At 39.7% G+C, this 19845-nt stretch overlaps 1 protein-coding gene across 16 annotated transcripts in view; it reads left to right on the forward strand.

The window, feature by feature from the left end:
• The window catches only part of NBEA (neurobeachin), a 752331-nt gene that overhangs the window by 631697 nt on the left and 100789 nt on the right, over positions 1 to 19845 (forward strand). For all 16 annotated transcript variants that reach the window (XM_077159019.1, XM_077159015.1, XM_077159017.1 and 13 more), the window contains 2 exons: positions 4266 to 4381; positions 17268 to 17380. In XM_077159019.1, the coding sequence (XP_077015134.1) occupies positions 4266 to 4381; positions 17268 to 17380 (229 nt within the window). The remainder of the gene's footprint in view (positions 1 to 4265; positions 4382 to 17267; positions 17381 to 19845) is intronic.

Raw genomic sequence — 19845 nt, forward strand, 5'->3', positions numbered from 1 at the left:
TCCAGGACTTGACATTAAGAACTCACAAATAGTTACTACCTGGATCTGATGTTTTCCTTCAAAAACGAATCTCCTGCCTCCTGATGTCTCTCAGTGATACACTTTCTCCAGGATGACCCGAAGGTTCCCTGGAGACGTGTAATTCCCTCCAGGATGCTTGGGCTGGCTTGCACCTGAATCCGTTTAAAACAACCAGACTCCACACTGTCTTCCTTCCCTACTTTAGGCATCACTGTCCTTTTCGCCACATTTGGTCTCCCCTTTACAGTTGGAAGCGCATTCTCTTTATCAGGAAAGCCAGAAGCAAAACAGAAATTCAGTAGTTTGAGTTTCTCTGTTCCTTAATAAGCCATTCTCTCTGATGACACCTTCTTGCTGTTTTTCCCCCAGGAGGCTAGTTTCCCAGTAATATCCTTGCAGGTTCAGTTCTGCGTATTTCTAGAGATATGTAGCCTTAGAAGTAGCAGAAGGGGACCCTGAGTCAAGGGACAGTCGCTGGTCCTGGTGCATCGCACACACTAGCCCCTGCTTGGCAGAGGAGTGACCGCAGCAGGCAGAGAAGGGCCATTTCCATGTTCCGTGGGGCAGGGGCGGTGCCTTTGCGAAGAGACATCACAAGAACCTCTTGAGATAATAGAGTGAAGGACTTCGTAAGGTAGACAGCACAGTGAACACACATGCTCTCTGCCTTGTACACGTGCGCACACACACGTGGATGGATGGATGGATGGACAGAGACACACATCCATGGACGTGTGTGTTGTGATGTGTGAGATCTTGTTACATTTAGGAAATTGCCAGCCGGAGGGGATGGTGGATTGACCCTACAAGTCCAGACTATCTGCCGGCAGGTGACTGTGGAACCAGTGAGGCCCAGGGATTCGGTCTTGGCTTGGCTCTCTTGTCTTTGAGTTTTGCCAGTTTAAACAGAATTTATCAGACTCTGGGGAACTTACTGTAAGCTAAACCTATAACAGATTGATTTATAAATGAAAATTCCAATTTATCAATTTCAAAGCAGGTATATCTGCTAGAATAATTCAGTCCACTTCTTAGCTGAGGTCATGTTACAAATCAGATTGCTGCTTCGTAAGCAAAGGTTTAAAACAAAGGGAATATTTCCATTAAGCCTGTGTAGCCTAATGAATGCCCATTTAATTAATCAATATTAGTAGTATTGTTTATTGAGTACTTCCACGCGCCAGGGACTGTGCGTCATGCTTTCGTTCATACTCATTATTTCCTTTAAATCTTAAAACAACAAAATTCTTAAAGCAGAGGTTCATATCCCATTTTACAAAGGAAAGTTTTGACTTAGAAGAGTGATTCATCTCACCCCCGAAGTCACAGCCCACCACCCTCTGGATCTCTGTTCTGGGCACCGTGCCCAGGTGACTCGTGTGGGTCCTATGCATGATGGAAGCTTCCAGCAGGCATGTCCTGTTCTCTGATCTCCACCCAGTGCCCGCCTCAGCTTAACACGTTTTCTGTTCAGATAGTCACTACCATCAGTTTGTTCTGCATTTGCTGAGATTCTTCACTTAGTTCCATTCCGAAGGACACTCCCTGGTTGTATTCATGGGATTCCTGATTTGAAATGGTCACTGTTTGTTATGATACCTAATAGTTTTTATTTCAGCAGGCATCTTTATCTTCGTTTTAGACTCCAATGCTGATGTAGCCCGAGTGTGTACCAAGCGCACTTACTCTCATAGCTACACTCGTTACCGGACACTTTGAGCAGCCCAGTTGGTTTTCTGCCTCCCATTTTTCCTCTTCCTGTGACTGAACTACTAACTTCCTGGCCTCAGGTCTCTCTTCAGTGGTCTTGCCTTTTAGGGTGGATGATACTTCAAGTCGGTGGTGAGAACTCCCTGACACACCCCCGGGCAGGCCGCACCGCTAGATGCTGAAGATACTGCAGTGGCGGAGACATCCTCTGCTCTCGAGGAGTTGGTAGTGGGAAGGACAGAGAGTCAGCAGAGACACCGATCCTTTCCCCGGACTTGCTCATAGTCTGCCCTTCTTAGTCTATTTCTTATGCCCACGTTTCTTTTCTTCACTATTACATGTTCTAAGAATGGCATGATGACTTTCTCCAGTGGCTCTCATTACTTACAGTTTACCACCAAGCAGTTTGGGTTGGGTTGGGTTGGGTTGGGGCTGCGTTTTTTTTTTTTTTTTTTTGGTGGTCAGAATTATTTCCAGATCAGCAGTTCACTTCTTAAATTTTCTGGGTTCAAAGAGTCAACAAAGGAATTCAGAACTTCACTGTATATATTGCTTTTAGCAGACTGAGCATGCAACACATAAGAACTTTACCAGATTCCCAAGAGCATGGTTATAATACTGACACAAGCAAACTAGACTAAGCATAGTGTACTGATTCTTTGATAATTCAGAAAACATTTTAGCATGTTGCCACAGGTGTACGGGTGGAAGTGTACCTGAGTCAATCCAAATACTGGTGCCAATCTGAATCAAAATCTTGAAGCCCTTTCTGTAGGCCTGTGAAAACCGCATTGTAACTTACTTGAAAAATGCACTGAATTACAGGATTAAAATGTTAAATATGTTTACTCTTTACCATTATAAGTAAATGAATCATGAGACTAATGCAGTTCTTTTGGATTTGATAGGGTCTATTTTCTCAAACAATGTAACTAAGAAAGCTCCTCCCAAATTATAATTGTGAACAGGCTGCTGCAGTTTATTAAGTTAATATTTTAAACATTGAGTTACATATAGTTATTCTTAGAATTCTTAATTCAGATTTGAAATAGAGATAACATGGGTTTCTTTACCTCTTCCTTCTTTCCCTGCCTCCATTCCATCAACTAACATGTATTTTAGCTCCTACTATGTGCAGGACAATGCTTATTCAGATTTCACATGAATAGAAACATTTGGTAACAATCCACTGAGTGACAAAAACCTTCTGAAGCCTGTGGTTCCCAAACTATGTGCTTTTCTGTCCATGGGACATAGCTGTGAGCTCTCAGCCTGCACAGGGGTGGTTCCCAAACCATGTGCTTTTCTCTCCGTGGGGCATAGCTGTGAGCTCACAGCATGCACAGGGTGTTGGATACTTTGAGGGAAGCACAGTAACAGTCTGGTAGGCACTGGAGAGACTGGTACTCCAAGTTAGTTCAGAGTTCAGCCATACATAGTGCTGCATTCCTTTCGATGACATCTTATCTCTCTGAAACTGATTTTTTGGTGGTTGCTGTGATAAAAAGCCAGTACAAGGGGAAAAATCAGTGTGGAACAGGAAATGGGGGGAGGGGTGTCAGACTCGATTCCAAGACTTGAGAAGCTGTCATACACATTCCATTAAGGAGTGATTATGGTTCTATAAGAATACAGTAAAAATAGCATTGTTTCTTTCAATTTATGAATATTACATTTTCTGATAGCCAGTAAATTGTTAAGATGTAAATATTTATTAAGTAGATAGGCAAGAGAACTTTGTTAATAGGAAAGGAGGAAAAAGTCGTCTGAAATACTGAAATGTTTTTGCATTTTAATCATGTAATATTTACTGTATTGTCGGTGCCTTTGCTAATAGGATGCCATGAATTGAAAAAGTTTGGGACCCTCTGTCTTAAGTGGAAATCATTTTAGAAATTCAGTGACCTTATCGTACTTTTACAAATACAGCCAGCTCTTAGTCTTTTCTAGATAAGCAGTTTGACCCTCAGAAGTTTCATCATTTGCACAAATTATCCTGGTTCGCTCCCTTAAGCCATTCCTCTGCTGTGCCATCTTCTGAACCAGTGGGTTGTGTCCAGGTTTGCCAGTCTGCCTGATGTTTTGCATCATTTGCAGTATCTGCTCAGGTAGAGGCCATGCACAGGTGTGCTATGTGTGGGTGGGGGCAGGTGCACAGGGTTCAGGAGCAGCGACCACTATCTAAGGTTTAGGTTGGTACCTGACTAGCTCCCTGCCTGGCTGATTAGCATGGAGCAGCAGTGCCACACTGCTTCAGATGACTCCACATACCATAAATGATTTATGCTGAGTAGTTTTACCTTTCTTCTTGTTGACCTGTAATATATCCATTATACAAAACAGAGTTGCTTAGATGTATCTTCTCTATTAGTTATTGCTAATTTCTACAATTAATTATATTTAATTCATCTAGGAAAAATAGGCCATAAATTATTCTAAATTGAATGGTATCAAACCAACATATTAGTTAATATTGAATTTTTAAGTCATAAGTTAAAAGGAACCATGTCTTTTATGATATGCTTAATTGACAGGAGGATTTCACTGGCCACTCCACGACAACTTTATAAATCTTCCAATATGACTCAACGTTGGCAAAGAAGGGAGATTTCAAACTTTGAATATTTGATGTTTCTTAATACTATCGCAGGTAAGATAACTCATTCTTTAATCTCATAATATGTTTATGTTCATCAAAATCATTAGTAATATGATTTGATAGAATACATTTTTCTCTCTGAAATTCAAATACTTGACTATTAGCACTAGAATAAATATTGAGGCACTCACATTAAATTTCAGCAGAAACTGTCCAGGCTAACTCAAAGACTGCAGATGCATTTATTATTGAAGAGGCTGTTCCCTGCTCTCCTTCTGCCATCTCCTTTGCTGACAGCTTTGTCTGAAGGTTTATTAGAGTCAACAAACCATTGCCAGAGAGTGTCTGGAAACAATAATGGGAAAATGTGATTTCACCATGTTGTTATTGCTAGCATGAGCAGGTAGAGAGGAGAAGATGTCATGTGGGTCCTGGATGACTGGGTCATAGCACGATGTTGTTTCTTCCTCAAAGTCTTCAAGTAAAAACATAAAATCAGATCATGTTTTCTAAATGATGAGTAACTGCCATCAGCCTTGCCAGCACCAGGCTTGTAAATTGAAAGAAGGCAGCAGCTTGGGTTTCCTACTAAATCAGTGGTTGTCAGGGTTCAACATGTCAATGAGATTTAAGTACCTCTTTTTTTTTCCCCAAATAAGATCTAAAGTCCTTATTCATGTTGAATTATAAAGCGTTCACTTCTGTAAATCAGCCTCTACAAAAGCTTTTTGCAATCAGATGTGTTGATATAACTCCGTAAATATATAGGCTTACCTATGGTTACTGTTGTGTTATGAATGAATGCTCAGACCATGAATTCACAGCAGTGTTCTCTGAATCATTGCTTAAAAAGGAATACTATTCTAAATCTGTATGACTGTAGGTGCTATAGGTATGTATTAAATATGGATGCTATAGATACGTGTTAAATAGGTAGGCAGGAGAATGTCATTAACGAGAAGGGATCAAAAAAGTCATCTGAAACGTTGAAATGTATTTTTGCATTTTAATCATTTAGTACATATTGTAATGTTAGTGCCTTTGCTAATAAGGTACTAGAACAACTGAAGCACTGTTTTATTACATTTATCATATTTTATTATATATTGTATACATGTATCGCAATTATATACATATATCTTCATGACATACATCTTATATTTATATGTATCATCATTCACACACATCTTAGAGAAACCTTTTTACTCCTCAAAGATAAAAGATTCAATTTCCTCTATTAATTAGCATGTTGTTTACATATGTAGATAAATTAACATAATCATCTGAAATGTAAAGAGCCTGATTTCATTAGTGTATGAGGTAAAGAACCTGAGTTAATAAAACGAGCATAAGCCTTTTGCCAAAGAGAAGAGGGGTAGAGTCCCTGCTCTGCCATTTCTTTGCCAGCTTTGTTTCCTAGGGTAGAGGTAGAATTTCAGGTTCTAACTCTATCTTGGGCTTTTAATCTTTTGATAGCAATGTTTAATATGTTTGCATGTATTGTAATAACTGATATGTTTGGCTTATTTTATGCTATTGTTTTCAATGCCTTCATGTTTTTAAATTGTTTTGTTTTTCTTCAGCCATATAAATATTTTCCCCCCACCTCTTTATTGATTTAGAACATAGACATCCTGTTATTAATTATTCTAGAGCTTAGGTGTAAATTTTTTAAAACTCTCTGAACTATAGTTCTTTTAATTTGAACTCTAAAATGTATCAACTTTTTTTTTATCATTTCCATGTAAGATAAGAACTTTGACTCAATTTTACTTCTCATTCATTCCTTATCTTTTTCAATGCAATTTATTATTCATAATCTAGACTACTACTAAATTTTTATTTTAGGATTAAAATCAATAAAATTGATAAAAGATTATTCTACAGCTTTTTGCATCATAAGAAAGATCTCAAACTCTCTATTAAAATTTCCTCCATGTCCCTGAAGGATTTTGTTTTCACTGACGTGGATCTCTGTTTGATTTTTCAAGAGAATATTCTCTTGATGGTCTTCTGCAGTATTTTTTTCCACATCCCCCAAGGGTTCGATTTTCTCTTTCTCTCTTCTTCATGCTCCATGCAGACCCAGTGTATACCTTTAGGCAGACGCATAACTTTTTCCTTGGTGATGCCTTGGGGCTGCTGATGTAGAACAGGAAAAGAGAGTGATGTGCCCTGCTCCCAGCTCAGCTTGCAGTTCAGCCAGCATTCATCTTGCATTGTTGTGCTGGTCTGTGAGGGAATTCTATGAATTGCTCAAGAGTGGATGGATGGAATTCATGGAAAAAAATAAAAAATCTCCTGTTGTTCCCTCATTCGTTCTTTTAAATGGCACCTCCGATCTCCTCCCTTCCCATGGCACTTCACTTGCCTTGAGTCTGTTCCCGAGGATATGGCACAGAGCCTTACCTTTTGCTGCCACCTCCTTCATTCCCTGCTGCTTTCTGCCTCTGGGAAGAGGGCGGCCAGGCTGGGCTTTCACCATGACCACATCTAAGAAACAGGTGCAAGCAGCAGAGAGATGGAGAAGCTATTTTCTTGTTGGGACACTCCTTGGGTCTCTGGGCCAGAGCCTGCAGACACTAAGAGGCCTAAAAGTGTCTTCCTGCTCTCTCTTGAGGCGCTGGGTCCTATTTTACTCAACTGACTTTAAGAATTTATTGAGTACTTTCTTTACATTTTCGTAACTAAACATTAAAACGTGGTGTGTTCTAGGCCCTGGGATAAAGGGAGTATAAAATAGGGGCCAGAACAAAATAAAATAAAATAAAAACAATGAAAACAAATCAGGGCCAGAACTCAGAGCACTTACAGTCTAGTTGGGCAAATGCTATATACATAAATAAGAGAGCATTTTAAGACAACCGATGTTAAGTAGTGAATAATTGTTATAAATTATGACTGCTGCAAGAGCTAAGCAGAGGAATTAAAGGCTTTTTTGGCTTGGGAGAAAGCAGAGCAGAGCTCTGGAAATTTCTGCGAGTTGAATAAGTGTAATGTGTGCAGTGAACATGAGACCCGCATCTCTAGAGCAGAGCTAGAGGTAAAAGCCAGGTTGCAGAAAGTCTTAACTTGGGTTTTTCGGATTCAGTGTAGTTTAGAAGTAGAAGGGAATGCAACATGGTGTTTTAGGAGAATTAACTGGTAACTGTGTGCAGCATGACTCAGGACCGACAAGGCCTAGAGTTACGGAGAGCTGAGGGAGAGCATCTCTGGCTTGGAGATGCGGGGTCATTGGGTCGGTTCTCTTGTATCATTCCGAAGCACTTGCTATGTGCTGCGTGCTCTACTTGGCCCTGAGACTACAGAGGCAAGTAAAGTATGATTTTTGCCTTTGAAGAACTCATAGAAGAGTGAGAAAACAGACATGCACACCAGCAGTTCCAGTCAGAAGCCACAGATACTGTAACGGGAGAAGGGACAAAGCTCTTTAGATTGCAGCTCTAGAAGCCATTACTTAACTAAGAGATTAGGAGAAGCTTTACTCAGGGGACAGTTAGGTTGAAATAAGGCAGCACATATGGCAACAAAATAAAAGAGAGAAAGAAAGAAATGCTGTTATGCACAATACCAGAATGTGGGAGTGCACGTCACTGTGACGTCCTCGCCTGGCAACTCACCTATAGAGCTGCAAATTAGTGGGCCTACCCCAGACCAGCTGAGCCCAAAGCTGTGTGGTTCACACACCTGCCAGGTGGCTCTGAAGCATGGCGTCTGAGCACCATCACTGTAGCCATTTAAAGTCTAATTATGAGAACAAGAGTTGTATATGAAAACACTTAGACCACGCAAGGAAGTACGCAATTAAGTGCCATTAAGTATAATTAAATTTAGAGGTTAGTATGAAATAGTCTAGTTCAGGAAGCCTTCTTGGAAGAGATGGGCTGGCTTTCTTTTTTAATGTAATTTATATATTTGCATACCACATAATCATCCAAAGTGTACAATCAGTGATTCACAGTACCATACATAGCTCTGACTTCATCATCACAATCAATCCTTGAACTTTTTCATTTCTCCAAAAAAAAAAAAGAATAAGAATAAAAGTAAAAAAAAAATACCCAAAACATCCCATACCACCCATCCCCCCATTATTTATTTATTTTTGTCTTTATTTTCTTATTCATCTGACGATACATCAGCCACAAGGCTTTCACAATCACACAGCCACGCCTGGAAAGCTCTGTAGTTATACAGTCATCTTCAAGAACCAAGCTTTTGCATTACAGTTCAACAGTTTCAGGTGTTTCCTTCTAGCTACTCCAATATACCAAAAACTGAAAAGGGATATCTGTATACTGCATAAGAATAACCTCCAGAATGCCTCTTGACTCTATTTGGAATCTCTCAGCCGCTGAGACTTTATTTTGTTTCATTTCTCTTCTTTCCTTTCAGTCAAGAAGGTTTTCGCATTTCCATGATGCCAGATCCTGGCTCATCCCAGGAGTTCTGTCCCATGTTGCTGGAGGGTCAGATTCCATATAGTATGGAGGGTAGTGAGTTCGCTTAGAGAGAACAGCCACATCTGAGCAACAGAAGAGGTTCTCTGGGGGTGACTCTTAGGCACAGTTATCAGTAGGCTTAGCTTCTCCTTTGCAGGAATAAGCTTCATAGGGTTGAATCCCAAGGTCGAGGGCCTGGTCTATCAGATGGGCAGTCCCCAGTGCTTGCAAGAATATCAGGTCTTCATCAGGAGATAGAAATAGGGTAAGATAAGGGGTAATTGGAGCTGAAGGGATACAGACTGTGCAACAGGACTGGATACAAAAACTCAGAAATGGACAGCACAATACTACCTAATTGTAATGTAATTCTGTTAAAACATTGAATGAAGCTGCATGTGAGGTATAGGTTTTTTTTTCTCTCTCTATTATCGTTTTATTTCTTATTCTGTTGTCTTTTTATTTCTTTTTCTAAATCGATGCAAATGTACTAAGAAATGATGAATATGCAACTATGTGATGATATTAAGAATTACTGATTATATATGTAGAATAGAATGATTTCTAAATGTTTTGTTAGTTAATTTTTTTAATTAATAAAAAATAAATAAATAAATAAAAATTTTGACAAAGGAAAGAAAAAAAAAAGAATATCAGGTCTTCTCCAGGTGGGGCAGTTTAATATTTCTACCTTTTTCCCCAGTGTCTCAAGGGGACTTTGAAAATACTTTTAATCTTTTGCCCAAATTACTCTGGGATGTCTCAGGGCATCACACCATCAAACCAGTAAGATCTCACTCCCTATTCAAGGTTCCATGAAGTTATAGTGTGTGAATAAGATGACCATACAAGTTAAATTAGATAGGGTGTTACTGAAAATGCAAATTTTGCACCAAATAAACGTTGAAGAGATGGACTTTAAATGAACTCTTAAAAGATTTTTATTAAGAGGAGATGATTTTGCAGGCAAAACGAACCTTTATACAGAGATAGATAGAATGACAGTTGGAAAGACTTATAAAGGTACATCCCTGGTGTATTAGTTTGCTAAATGCTGCTGGAATGCAACATACTAGAAATGGAGCAGCTTTTGTAAAGGGGATTCAATAGCTACAAGTTTACAGTTCTAAGGCTATAAAAATGTCCGAACTAAGGCATCAGGAAAACACCTTAATTCAAGAAAGGCCGGTGGGTCTGGAACAGCTCTGTCAGGTGGGAAGGCATGTGGCTGGTGTCTGCTGGGGTCTTTCGCTTCTTATTTCCAACAGCTTCCTCAGGGGCATTTTCTCTCTTCACCTCCAGAGCTCTCTGGCTATGTGAGCCCCCAGCTTTCTCCAAAATGTGTCCTCTTTTAAAGGACTCTAGTAAACTAATCAAAACCCACCTTCAACAGGCAGAGTCACATCTCCATCTAATCAGAGGGTCACACCCAGAATTGGGCATGCCATATCTTCAGTGGAGATAATCGAATCAGAAGTTTCCACCCAACAATACTGAATCAGGATTAAAAGAAATGGCTGCCTCTACAAGATAGGATCAGGATTAAAACTTGGCTTTTCTAGCGTCCGTTATGGATTTAAACCAGCATACCTGGATATATTCCTGTAAATTCCTCCCTTGACAACATCTTGGAATCTATATTGGGGATGCCAGTTTATACTAACCATGAGCACTGAAGATCTGGGTGATGGCTTTAGCGAGAAGCTTCACTAAAGCCGAAACTAAATACTTGTTAGCGAAGCCCACTGTTAGAACCTCCTGTCCTGCGCTACGTGTTCATCATCCTCTTCCTACTGAAATGCTTTTCAGATTCCCTGAGGATCCTGGAATAAAGGGCACTAGGAAGACATTATGTTTTACCAGTATCACTTTTTCTAGCATGGATTCCACTAAATAATCATCTCCCAGCAGTCTTAGGGGTACAATTATTGTTCAGCAAACGAAAATGCTTGTTAAATTTAAGTCAATTGATTAAAACTGAAGTCTTATCATTTCTTGAGAGGATATTGGTAATTTATTGACAGATTATGTTTAGTTTCCTAGGTAATCCAGAGCCAAGAAATGTTTGGCTTGTATCTTGTAATAGTGTTTTTGAAACATTTCTCTAATTATTAAATTGATAGAAAAAAGAGCAAATAATAGGCCATGTTTATTACGTGATTTGCAATGTCCCAAGCAGTCCCGCTGCACAGCGGCCCATCCCCAGGAGCTAGGATAGCAACTGAGAGGGGCTCTGCCTTGGGCCAGGGGCCGGGCCTTTGGGACGCTGCTCGGCAGCCACTCGGTGCCATCTCTGGGCAAGGAGAAAGGCCCGGCTGAGGGGTTCCCTTCTAATGATGGTACTGCTGGAGAGCCACTTAGCTGGGCACCATCAACCATCAGCACTCCCAGGACCCTCTGTCCCACTGGTTCTCAGTCTTGGGGGCATCAGAATCATCTTCAGGCCTTGTTAAATCACGGCCTGCTGGGCGCTGTCACATGGTTGATGCAGTAGGTTTGGGGAGGGGCTCAGGAATTTGCCTTTCTAACAGGCCACTAGCTGATGCTTAGGCCACTGGTCCAGGGTCCACACTTGGAGAACCACTGCACTGTACCTCTGCTCCCTGGACCACACCCAAGGTCATGTTGGCCATCGTCTGTAGCACACGTCTGGGCACAAGGGGTAGTGTGCACTTAGCTGTCGAAGTCTGTACCTTATCTTCCAGTGAAACTGTGAGGTCACTGAGGAGAAAAAACACTTTCAATAAACACCTGTCCACTTGTACTGGTTTAGTGTTTATGTTTGGTGAGTGTGTGGTTTTCTTTGATTCTATGACCTAGTCTGTGTATTCGCTAGAATTGCTGCATGTGGGATTCTTTATATTTTCTGGATTGAGGAGCAGAAAAGGAGTTGAAACTTGGTTGAGATGAAACAGTCTGTTCTGACGTCACTTTTTTTTTCAAATTCAGGTCAATGTGACTTAATAGATTTCACATTTTCTTTAAATATGTATGTGAGTTTTATAAAGATTCTTTACATAGTAAAAGAAGATTGTCAAATATTCCGAAAGCATCTTGTTTTTAAAAGATACTTACCCTAAAAGCCCATATGTGTTTCCATAGCCTTTATTTTGTTCTATGTATAAACTTCATAAGTACTTAATATAGGAAGTTTGAAATACAGGAAACTATAGTTAAGAAAGTTGACATCACACGTAACCCTAAGTGGCATTGAGTGTGTGGCGAGCTCTCTGTGGTCTGCTGCGTGGCGTGTCATGGGGAACCTGGCACACAGGCTGGCTTCCTGCTGTCTCCAAGTCACTAAATAGCCCTTGAAAGTAGAGGTCAAGTTTGAATGAGGGTCCAGTGTAGGCCAGATAATTTATTTGACTATTTTTGAAACATTTGGGGGTTGTTTTGAAGTTTTTAAAGAATATTAAGTTTTGGAAAATTACATAGAAGAATTTTAATGATGCTCAGAGTTCTGCTAAAAATGTGATTTCAATCTCTAATTCCCTGAGTTGAGCTGATCACTGTTCATTGTGTTCTGAAAGGTATAACCTGTACTTCATTTTACATCTTATTAGCTACTACTATGAAGAAGATATTAAAACTCGATGGCATTCATGCATAGAAAGTAGATTACTAACATGGCTTCATGTAAATGATGATCCCGTTAGGTTTGAGAATTTTTTCAAAGATTTTTGAGTTGTTTTTCATATGATCAGCTAATGAATTCTACACAACTTCCCCCAGCCCCAGTCTGTTTCTCCTGTTTAGCATTTTCCACTTTTTTACTCTGTGATGTACAAGCCCTCACTGGTTAATTATGTATATATTTAGCTACTGCATGTGTTGGGCTTATTATTGTCATCTAATTAGATGTAACTTGAACCGCTTGCTTCTAGAAAAATCATTAAAAATTCTTTCCTAATGACCTAGAGATGACAAAATGTCTGTAAAGTGTGAGGAAGCCGGCAAGCACAGGAGCATCGTTCTCAGAGAGTGCTAATCCAGATGCGGCAGTCTTCTAATTAAACAATATTTTGCTGTCATTAACATTTTCACGAAGGAATTGCAGTTATAATTCCTTTGTCAGCTGTCTCTAGCTCTCTTTACCTTCAAAACCAAAGTGCCATATAAAAACATTAAATTGGATGGTTTAATTAAAAAGGTTTTTTTAAATGAAGAAACATATCCACTGTTTCTGAGATCTCATTTACGGTGCTTCAGTTTTATTGTTTAGTAGATTAGAGTCATAGACCTGCAATATTTAATATTCATCTTCTGAGAGTAATCCTTAGAAGCATTACTCGTTAGAAAAATTGAAACTGCTTTTACCACTGCTGAAAGAAGAAGCCTGCCAATTACAGCACAAGTTTATTTACTAAATTTTAACAGTCATAAAGAAAAAGGGGAAAAAATGGTAAATAAATAGCTAATTGTGTCAGTTTTGTGGGATTTTTCGTTTTTGGTATCACCTTTTGGTTAATAAATAAGCAGTGACTTTTTATCATAAAATTACTCAGTAAAATAATTAAAGCCATCATGCTGATTCATGAGTAAAGCATTTGAATGCAAAGTCCCACTGTACCACTTAATCACTTTTTCTTCCGCATGCTATTAAATACATTGTGCATGTTTAATTCAAATAAAAAATACGTGTGGATTGTCCCTGTTCCAAGGCTTTATGTGGAAATTTTTATTTAAAAAGGTTTTAACATAACTATGTCAGTACGTTTCCTTATAAAATTTACTGCATGTTAGAATTAAAATGTTGCTGTAAAGCATTCTTAATTTAGAAATTATTAATTTTTGTCAGCTTTTACTTTCAGAGAGACTTCTAGAGATTTTAAACTGTGTTAAAAAAATTCAGGACAGATAAATTTCCATGAGCTTTGACTACTGGCATGAATTTATTTTTGCACGTGTTTTTAAAAATAATGAATGCAGTTTTCCTTTATATATTTTCCGAAAAATAGCATTATACCATCCTCTTTACTAGAAAATAATTTCTATTAAATGGCTAGTATCCTCAAAAATGGTGTCTATTTTTATGTTATTTGCATTTCTGTGATACATTTAAACATGCTGATTAGAATGTATATAAATTGTAAATCATGTGACTTAGCTTCTCGTCTATTTTATGTATTTTCATGGCAGTTTTCTTCCTAGTATCTAAGTTTTGAAACCTTTATCAGAAATTTTTAAAACAATATGGTACCTAGTTTTTAGCTATTATTTGATTTATGTAAATAATACAAATATACGTTATATAAATAGCATCCACTTAATCCTATAAAAATATACTTGAATACTGGAAGATCTGTGTTTCGTTGAGATCTACCAGTTTTTGTGGAAAACAGTTCCCCAAAAACTGTGGCAGGGCATTGAATATGCCATGGGCCCATTTAGGATTCCAGCAGCAGCCATGCCTGGCCAGTCTAGTCTGTGTGTGTGTGTAAACATCTGCATGTATGGAAAAGTTACAGAGAGAAACCCATGCCTATTACTGTCCTCCAGAGCAGACTCACAGACACCAGCTCACTTGTTTCCATCCAGGTCAGTGCACACCTGCACCATGCCCTTGCCTCTCCCATGGATTTCCCTGCCTGTGCAGAGCCCTCACTCTCCAAGGACACCATTCTGCCAAGTTCCTTCTTTTCTTGGCTTATTTCTGTTCATAACTTAAGATTTGGTTCACTTTATCCCATTTTTATCATGTGATGCTCACTCATCGAACAGACATCTATTGAGCAGATAGCACGTGCCAGTACGCAGAGATTAGCGTGTACACACACATACACGCGTTCGTGACTGCACAGACCGGCGGCAGGCAGTGAACAGCGCTGTGTGTTTGCCCAAGGGGCTTATAGGGTTGCCAAGGTGGAAGGACGGGGAGACTCTAACCCAGCTCTCACCACATCCCAGGAAGAAGCAAAGTGGAAGCAACATTCTGCTCTTCACCAGTTACATAGTATGTGAAAAGATTCAGACAATAAGCAGACAAAATGGTCATGCAATAAAATGTTTGCTAAATGAATTAATTGGTTTGGTTTGATGCTTTTAGCTGTTAGCAGATTTACTTCCTACTCAGATTGTGGTTTGTTTATTGTATTTCACAGTCACATTTAGCAGTTGCTATAAGAGTATCATTTAATGTCACTTTGTGAACCAAATAAGGTAATGTATACATAATTTATCCTATTATGATATTTGAGTGTGTGCAACAAGATACTGGACAAAAGCTGTATTACTAAATACCAGAGAAGTTGCTAGGTATATGAATTTCAATGAAAATTTTTAAAGTACCCATAATTAGGTTGTAACACATTTACAAAAAAAAAAAATCTTATCTGACAAAAGTTTTCTTTGGACTCTGTTCCAAAGAGAATCAGAGGTTCTCTCCATTTCATCTGATGCTGCATTAAGGGTTGTACTTTTATGAGGTTGACCCAGTGCTGTGCTCCCCTCAGCTTTCCACACTCCCACAAACTTCAGCATCCCACCCAGAAGCTTGAGTCCTGACTGTATCACAAGATAAACAGACACCCCTACCTGAGGTCCAGAGGCTGTCCATTAAGGTGTAACAACATACTACCCCCAAAATTTGTGAAATTAAAGAAATAAAAAAAAATGCATATTTGACGTGCCTCTGTACTTTTATTGCTGGCTTCAGAACCCACTCCCCCTTTTGTTGTATGCTATATGGCAGGGGTCACATTTCATTCTTTTTCTGTGTGAGTATCCCATTAATGCAGCACCATTTGTTGAATTTTGCTTGTTTGTTTTTTTCTTTCTTTTGTTTGCTTGTTTGTTTGTGGGAAGTTCACGGGCCGGGAATCGAACCCGGGTCTCCCTCATGGCAGGTGAGAATTCTACCTCTGAGCTACCCTCGCACCCCCAGAGCACCATTGCTAACCTGCACATTCTCTACCCTGATTTTTTTTTTTTTTAAGTATATGCAAAGGAAATGTTTCATTTTATTTTGGGGAAACTGGTATTCACTATTCTGTAGCTGTCATGCAATTCTTTATGAAAGCAAGCGAAGTTTACATCAGGTATCAAATCTTAGATTTACTTAAGTCTGCCAGAACACTCCACATTGGCTAAACCTCTAAGAGTTTCTTAAATTAAATACATAATTTATAATTATTCTGTACCCAGCCTCTCAACATCCCCAAATGATTATTCCTCTGTTTTGAAAATAAATTTAGATATTCAAGCATCTCAACATAAGATTGGTGTGTGCCAAATACTTTGTGAACTCATCAACATAATATAATATTAAAAAATTCCTATTCAGAATGCTATTATTTTGCATTAATCTGATGATTTTAAGACAATATCATGACATTTTTGCGAATTACCTAACACGTTGTTTCTCCCTTGTTATATTGTGAAATTTAGTTGGTTGTGAAAATTGGTTCGGCATGATTGGCATTTATCAATTCAAGTATTTTATGTCTAAGCTTCACCTGAGGGATAGACTCTGGGTGGATTTCTTTTGAGGCATTTTCTTTATGTATCTAAAGTTTTGGAATACTTGTGATTGGCTGTTAAAAGTTCTGAGTAAAAAAGTTTTATGTAGTAATTACATAGAGTTTGGTGATAGATGATGGTCTGGTTATGTCTTAACTTAATTTCTTAATTTCTGAATTTAATATCTGGTTATGGGCAGTTGCCTCCCTGAGATTACTGTAGTATATCCTCTTGCATCTATTTTTGTTTAAATGCTCAGGTACTTTCTGGCACACAGTATGTACCCATTACAAACCTAATTGCTTTCCTAATAGAAGTGTCATTTCCTTATTATAGAATTATACTAAAATACTCTTATAAGAGTCCTAATTTTGGAGCATTTTTCTTATGAACAAGAAACAAACACTATTCTTTTGAATTCTTAAGTGGAGCTAAATAACCAAAATTGAAATAAATTTAATACTAATTAGTAACCATGTTATAATGTGTTTTTAATTCCTGATGCTTTCCGTGTTCTTTACACTGATTCTTGATATAAGAATCTTCTTCTTCTGCACACTGGGAATAAATTCCTAGGTGCATATTCCCTTTGCTAGAATGCTGGGCAGCAGGCCAGCCCCTCCACACTCTCATCCAGGGCCCAGGCCGACGAGGTGCAGCTTCCACCTTGCAATGAGGGAGAGGGGCGTGAAACCCCCACGTGGCACACTCCATGGGCCAGCGCCTCCACACGTGCTTGTGAGGGAGGCTGTGAGATGCCGCCTGGTCCCAGAGGAGAATCGATTCTGATAAACAGCTGGCAGCCTCATGTCACAGATAGTCATTCTGGCTTCTCATTTCATATCCCTGAGTTAAGAAGTCCATTGAAACACACTGCTGCTGGAGTCTTTTGGTTAAACAAAGGCATGGTGCAGTAAACAAGAGTCACTTTTCATCTGATGTGCATACGCTAGTGCCTGACTTCTTACAAGAATAGGAGCTAGTTCATAAGCAATTAATGTCCGTGAAACTTCTTTTCTCTTTTTCTGTACTAGGACGGACATATAATGACCTGAACCAATACCCTGTGTTTCCCTGGGTGTTAACGAACTATGAGTCGGAAGAACTGGACCTGACGCTTCCAGGAAACTTCAGGGATCTATCAAAGGTGATCTCTAAATACAGAGAAGTCAGTTTTCTTCATAAGACTGTATTCTAAAAGCTTTTCTACCAGAGTATTTACACTCAGCTAATGTTTGTAAGAAAGTAAATGTGGTTGTCTTGACCTTTGTTAGCCAGTGTCCACACCTCCTCAGTTCTCAGCACAGACAGGAGCTGCGGGGGCCTCAGGAAGGCCACGGGCAGAGAGGACGGCTCAGGTCCTGTGCCCCAGGCCACACAGCTGAGGGTGCTGAGCCATTTCTGTGACGTATTTCTTGGCTAATAAGGCACGTTATCTTGACCATAAAACACACACACACAACCTGGCAAGAAGATACCAAATGAAAGATAAGAAATATAAAGCAAATTGTGTTTGGTTCACCTCATTTGTCTGGAGGGCCTTATCTGGGATATAAACTATTTGAATGGCAGTGAGGAAGTGCGAGCTGGACCCAGGAAGCTTCTCTCCAGTCTATGCGGCTGTCCGAGCACACCCCAGCGTTTGTGTCTGGTGGCCACAGCTGGGCCTCACGTTTCTCTCCTCTGTCAGCGCCATGTCCTGGGTTAGCACTTGGCAGAAGGTCTCACACGTGTACAGGCTCTTTTGTTTTATTTTGGGGGCTGGGTGTCCTGGAGAAGGGCTGCCTAAGCCCTGGGAGTCACGAAACGTGCAAGGAGGGTCAGATTCTCTAGATAGAAGGAGAAGTCGTGGCCATGTGATAAAGGAGGACCTGAGGCTCACTTAGATTATGCTAGATTGTCCAGAAGTGTCCAAAAAGTTTGAATCATGTTTAGCATATCCTGATTAAGAAGGCATTTACACAAGTGGTTAAACCTTTAAAAAATCCCAATAAGGTAGACTTACAAGATTTCTTGAAAATTTCTTTCTTGGCATATCTGATTTCTTTGTTTAATGGAGGGGAAATTCCCATAGCATAAAATCATCTACTCTAAAGTGTACATTTCAGTGAAATTTAGTACATTCGCTGTACTAAATTGCAGCCGTCGTCTCAGGCTAGTTCCAGACATTTTCATCATTTCCTTTGGAAACCCTGCGCCCATTCAGTGCTCACGCCTCAGTCCTGGCAGCCACTCTCCATCTCGGCCTCTGCCACGGCCCTTCTCTGAACATCTCACGTGAGCGGTAGTTGTGCTGCTGCGCTGTCTTGTCCAGTTGGCTCTTTTTTTTTTTTTTCGTGGGCAGGCACCGGGAATCGAACCCGGGTCTCCAGCGTGGCAGGCGAGAACTCTGCCAGCTGAGCCATCGTGTCCGCCCTCTGGCTGGTGCCTTACCTGTAGCAGCATGTCTTCAAGGCCGTTCCCCTGTGGCCTGCAGCAGCACTTCATCCTTTGTGTGGCCGAGGCATCTGCTGGTGTATGGGGAGTACACATTTGATGGCTGTTTGGGCTCCTTCTCCCTTTGACTGTAGTGAATCATGCTGTGTGAACATCCACGTGCAAGCAGCCCCACATCTGTGTTCACTTCTCTTGTGTATATATTAGTAGTGGAGTTGCTGGGCCTATATTTAACTTTTGGAGGAACTGCTCATTTCTTTTTCAGTGATGGTTACCGTACAGTACAGAGGTTTGGTTTGGTTTGGTTTTTTCACTTGAGGTAAACCTGAGATAGACTCCATGGATCTGGTCACTGGAATTGGGGCAATTTGAAGGGGAAAAGTGATCTCTTAACTGTACGGAACTTGAAGAGCGTCTATTTTGATATTTTCATTTGGGGTAATATATGGAACTGAATTAGTGAAAGGGGTGGATGAGAGGAGGTATGTCAGAGAAAGCACTACATTGCACCAATTTAAAATTAATCCCATAAATGGTTTTTAACTCAGTACACTTTCTCTTGCCTTGTCTCTTGCTTTTGAAAGCCAAGCCTACCTAATTTGAAGGTGTGCATTCCACTACCTCCAGGGTGCAAGACCTGAAGCAGTTTCCCCATTTGCAGTTGAGAATAATAATACTGTCCTACCTTACATAGTAATTATAAATATCAAATGATGCAAGTATTTAAAGAAGGTAACATAGTGCTTGGCACATAGAAGCACTTAGTGAATATCAGCTATTATTATTACTTACAAAGTATCTCTCAGGCTATTTTTGAGCCCCATTTACTAATTTTCCTTTTTTTTTTTTTTTTTTTTTTTTTTGCATGGGCACCGGGAATCGAACCCGGGACTCCAGCATGGCAGATGAGAATTCTTCCTGCTTGAGTCACCATGTTTTTATCTGTCATTTTCTTCTCCAGTTCTCTTATTTTGTGTGACTTTCTGATCAAATCTTAGTTGCAAGCTCATTGCAGGTCTTACTTATAGGATTCAAAGTGCTTAGAGGGATCCAGAGATCAGTTAGCCAACATCTTACTGAAAGTCACACAGCTGGGAAAAAAGCTAGCAACTAAATTCCAAAATGACTACAAATATACTAATTTTCCATAAACATGTCGTTTTTCAGGCTCAGGGA

Source organism: Tamandua tetradactyla, chromosome 4 (genome assembly GCF_023851605.1).
Source record: "Tamandua tetradactyla isolate mTamTet1 chromosome 4, mTamTet1.pri, whole genome shotgun sequence".
Taxonomy (NCBI): Eukaryota; Metazoa; Chordata; class Mammalia; order Pilosa; family Myrmecophagidae; genus Tamandua; species Tamandua tetradactyla.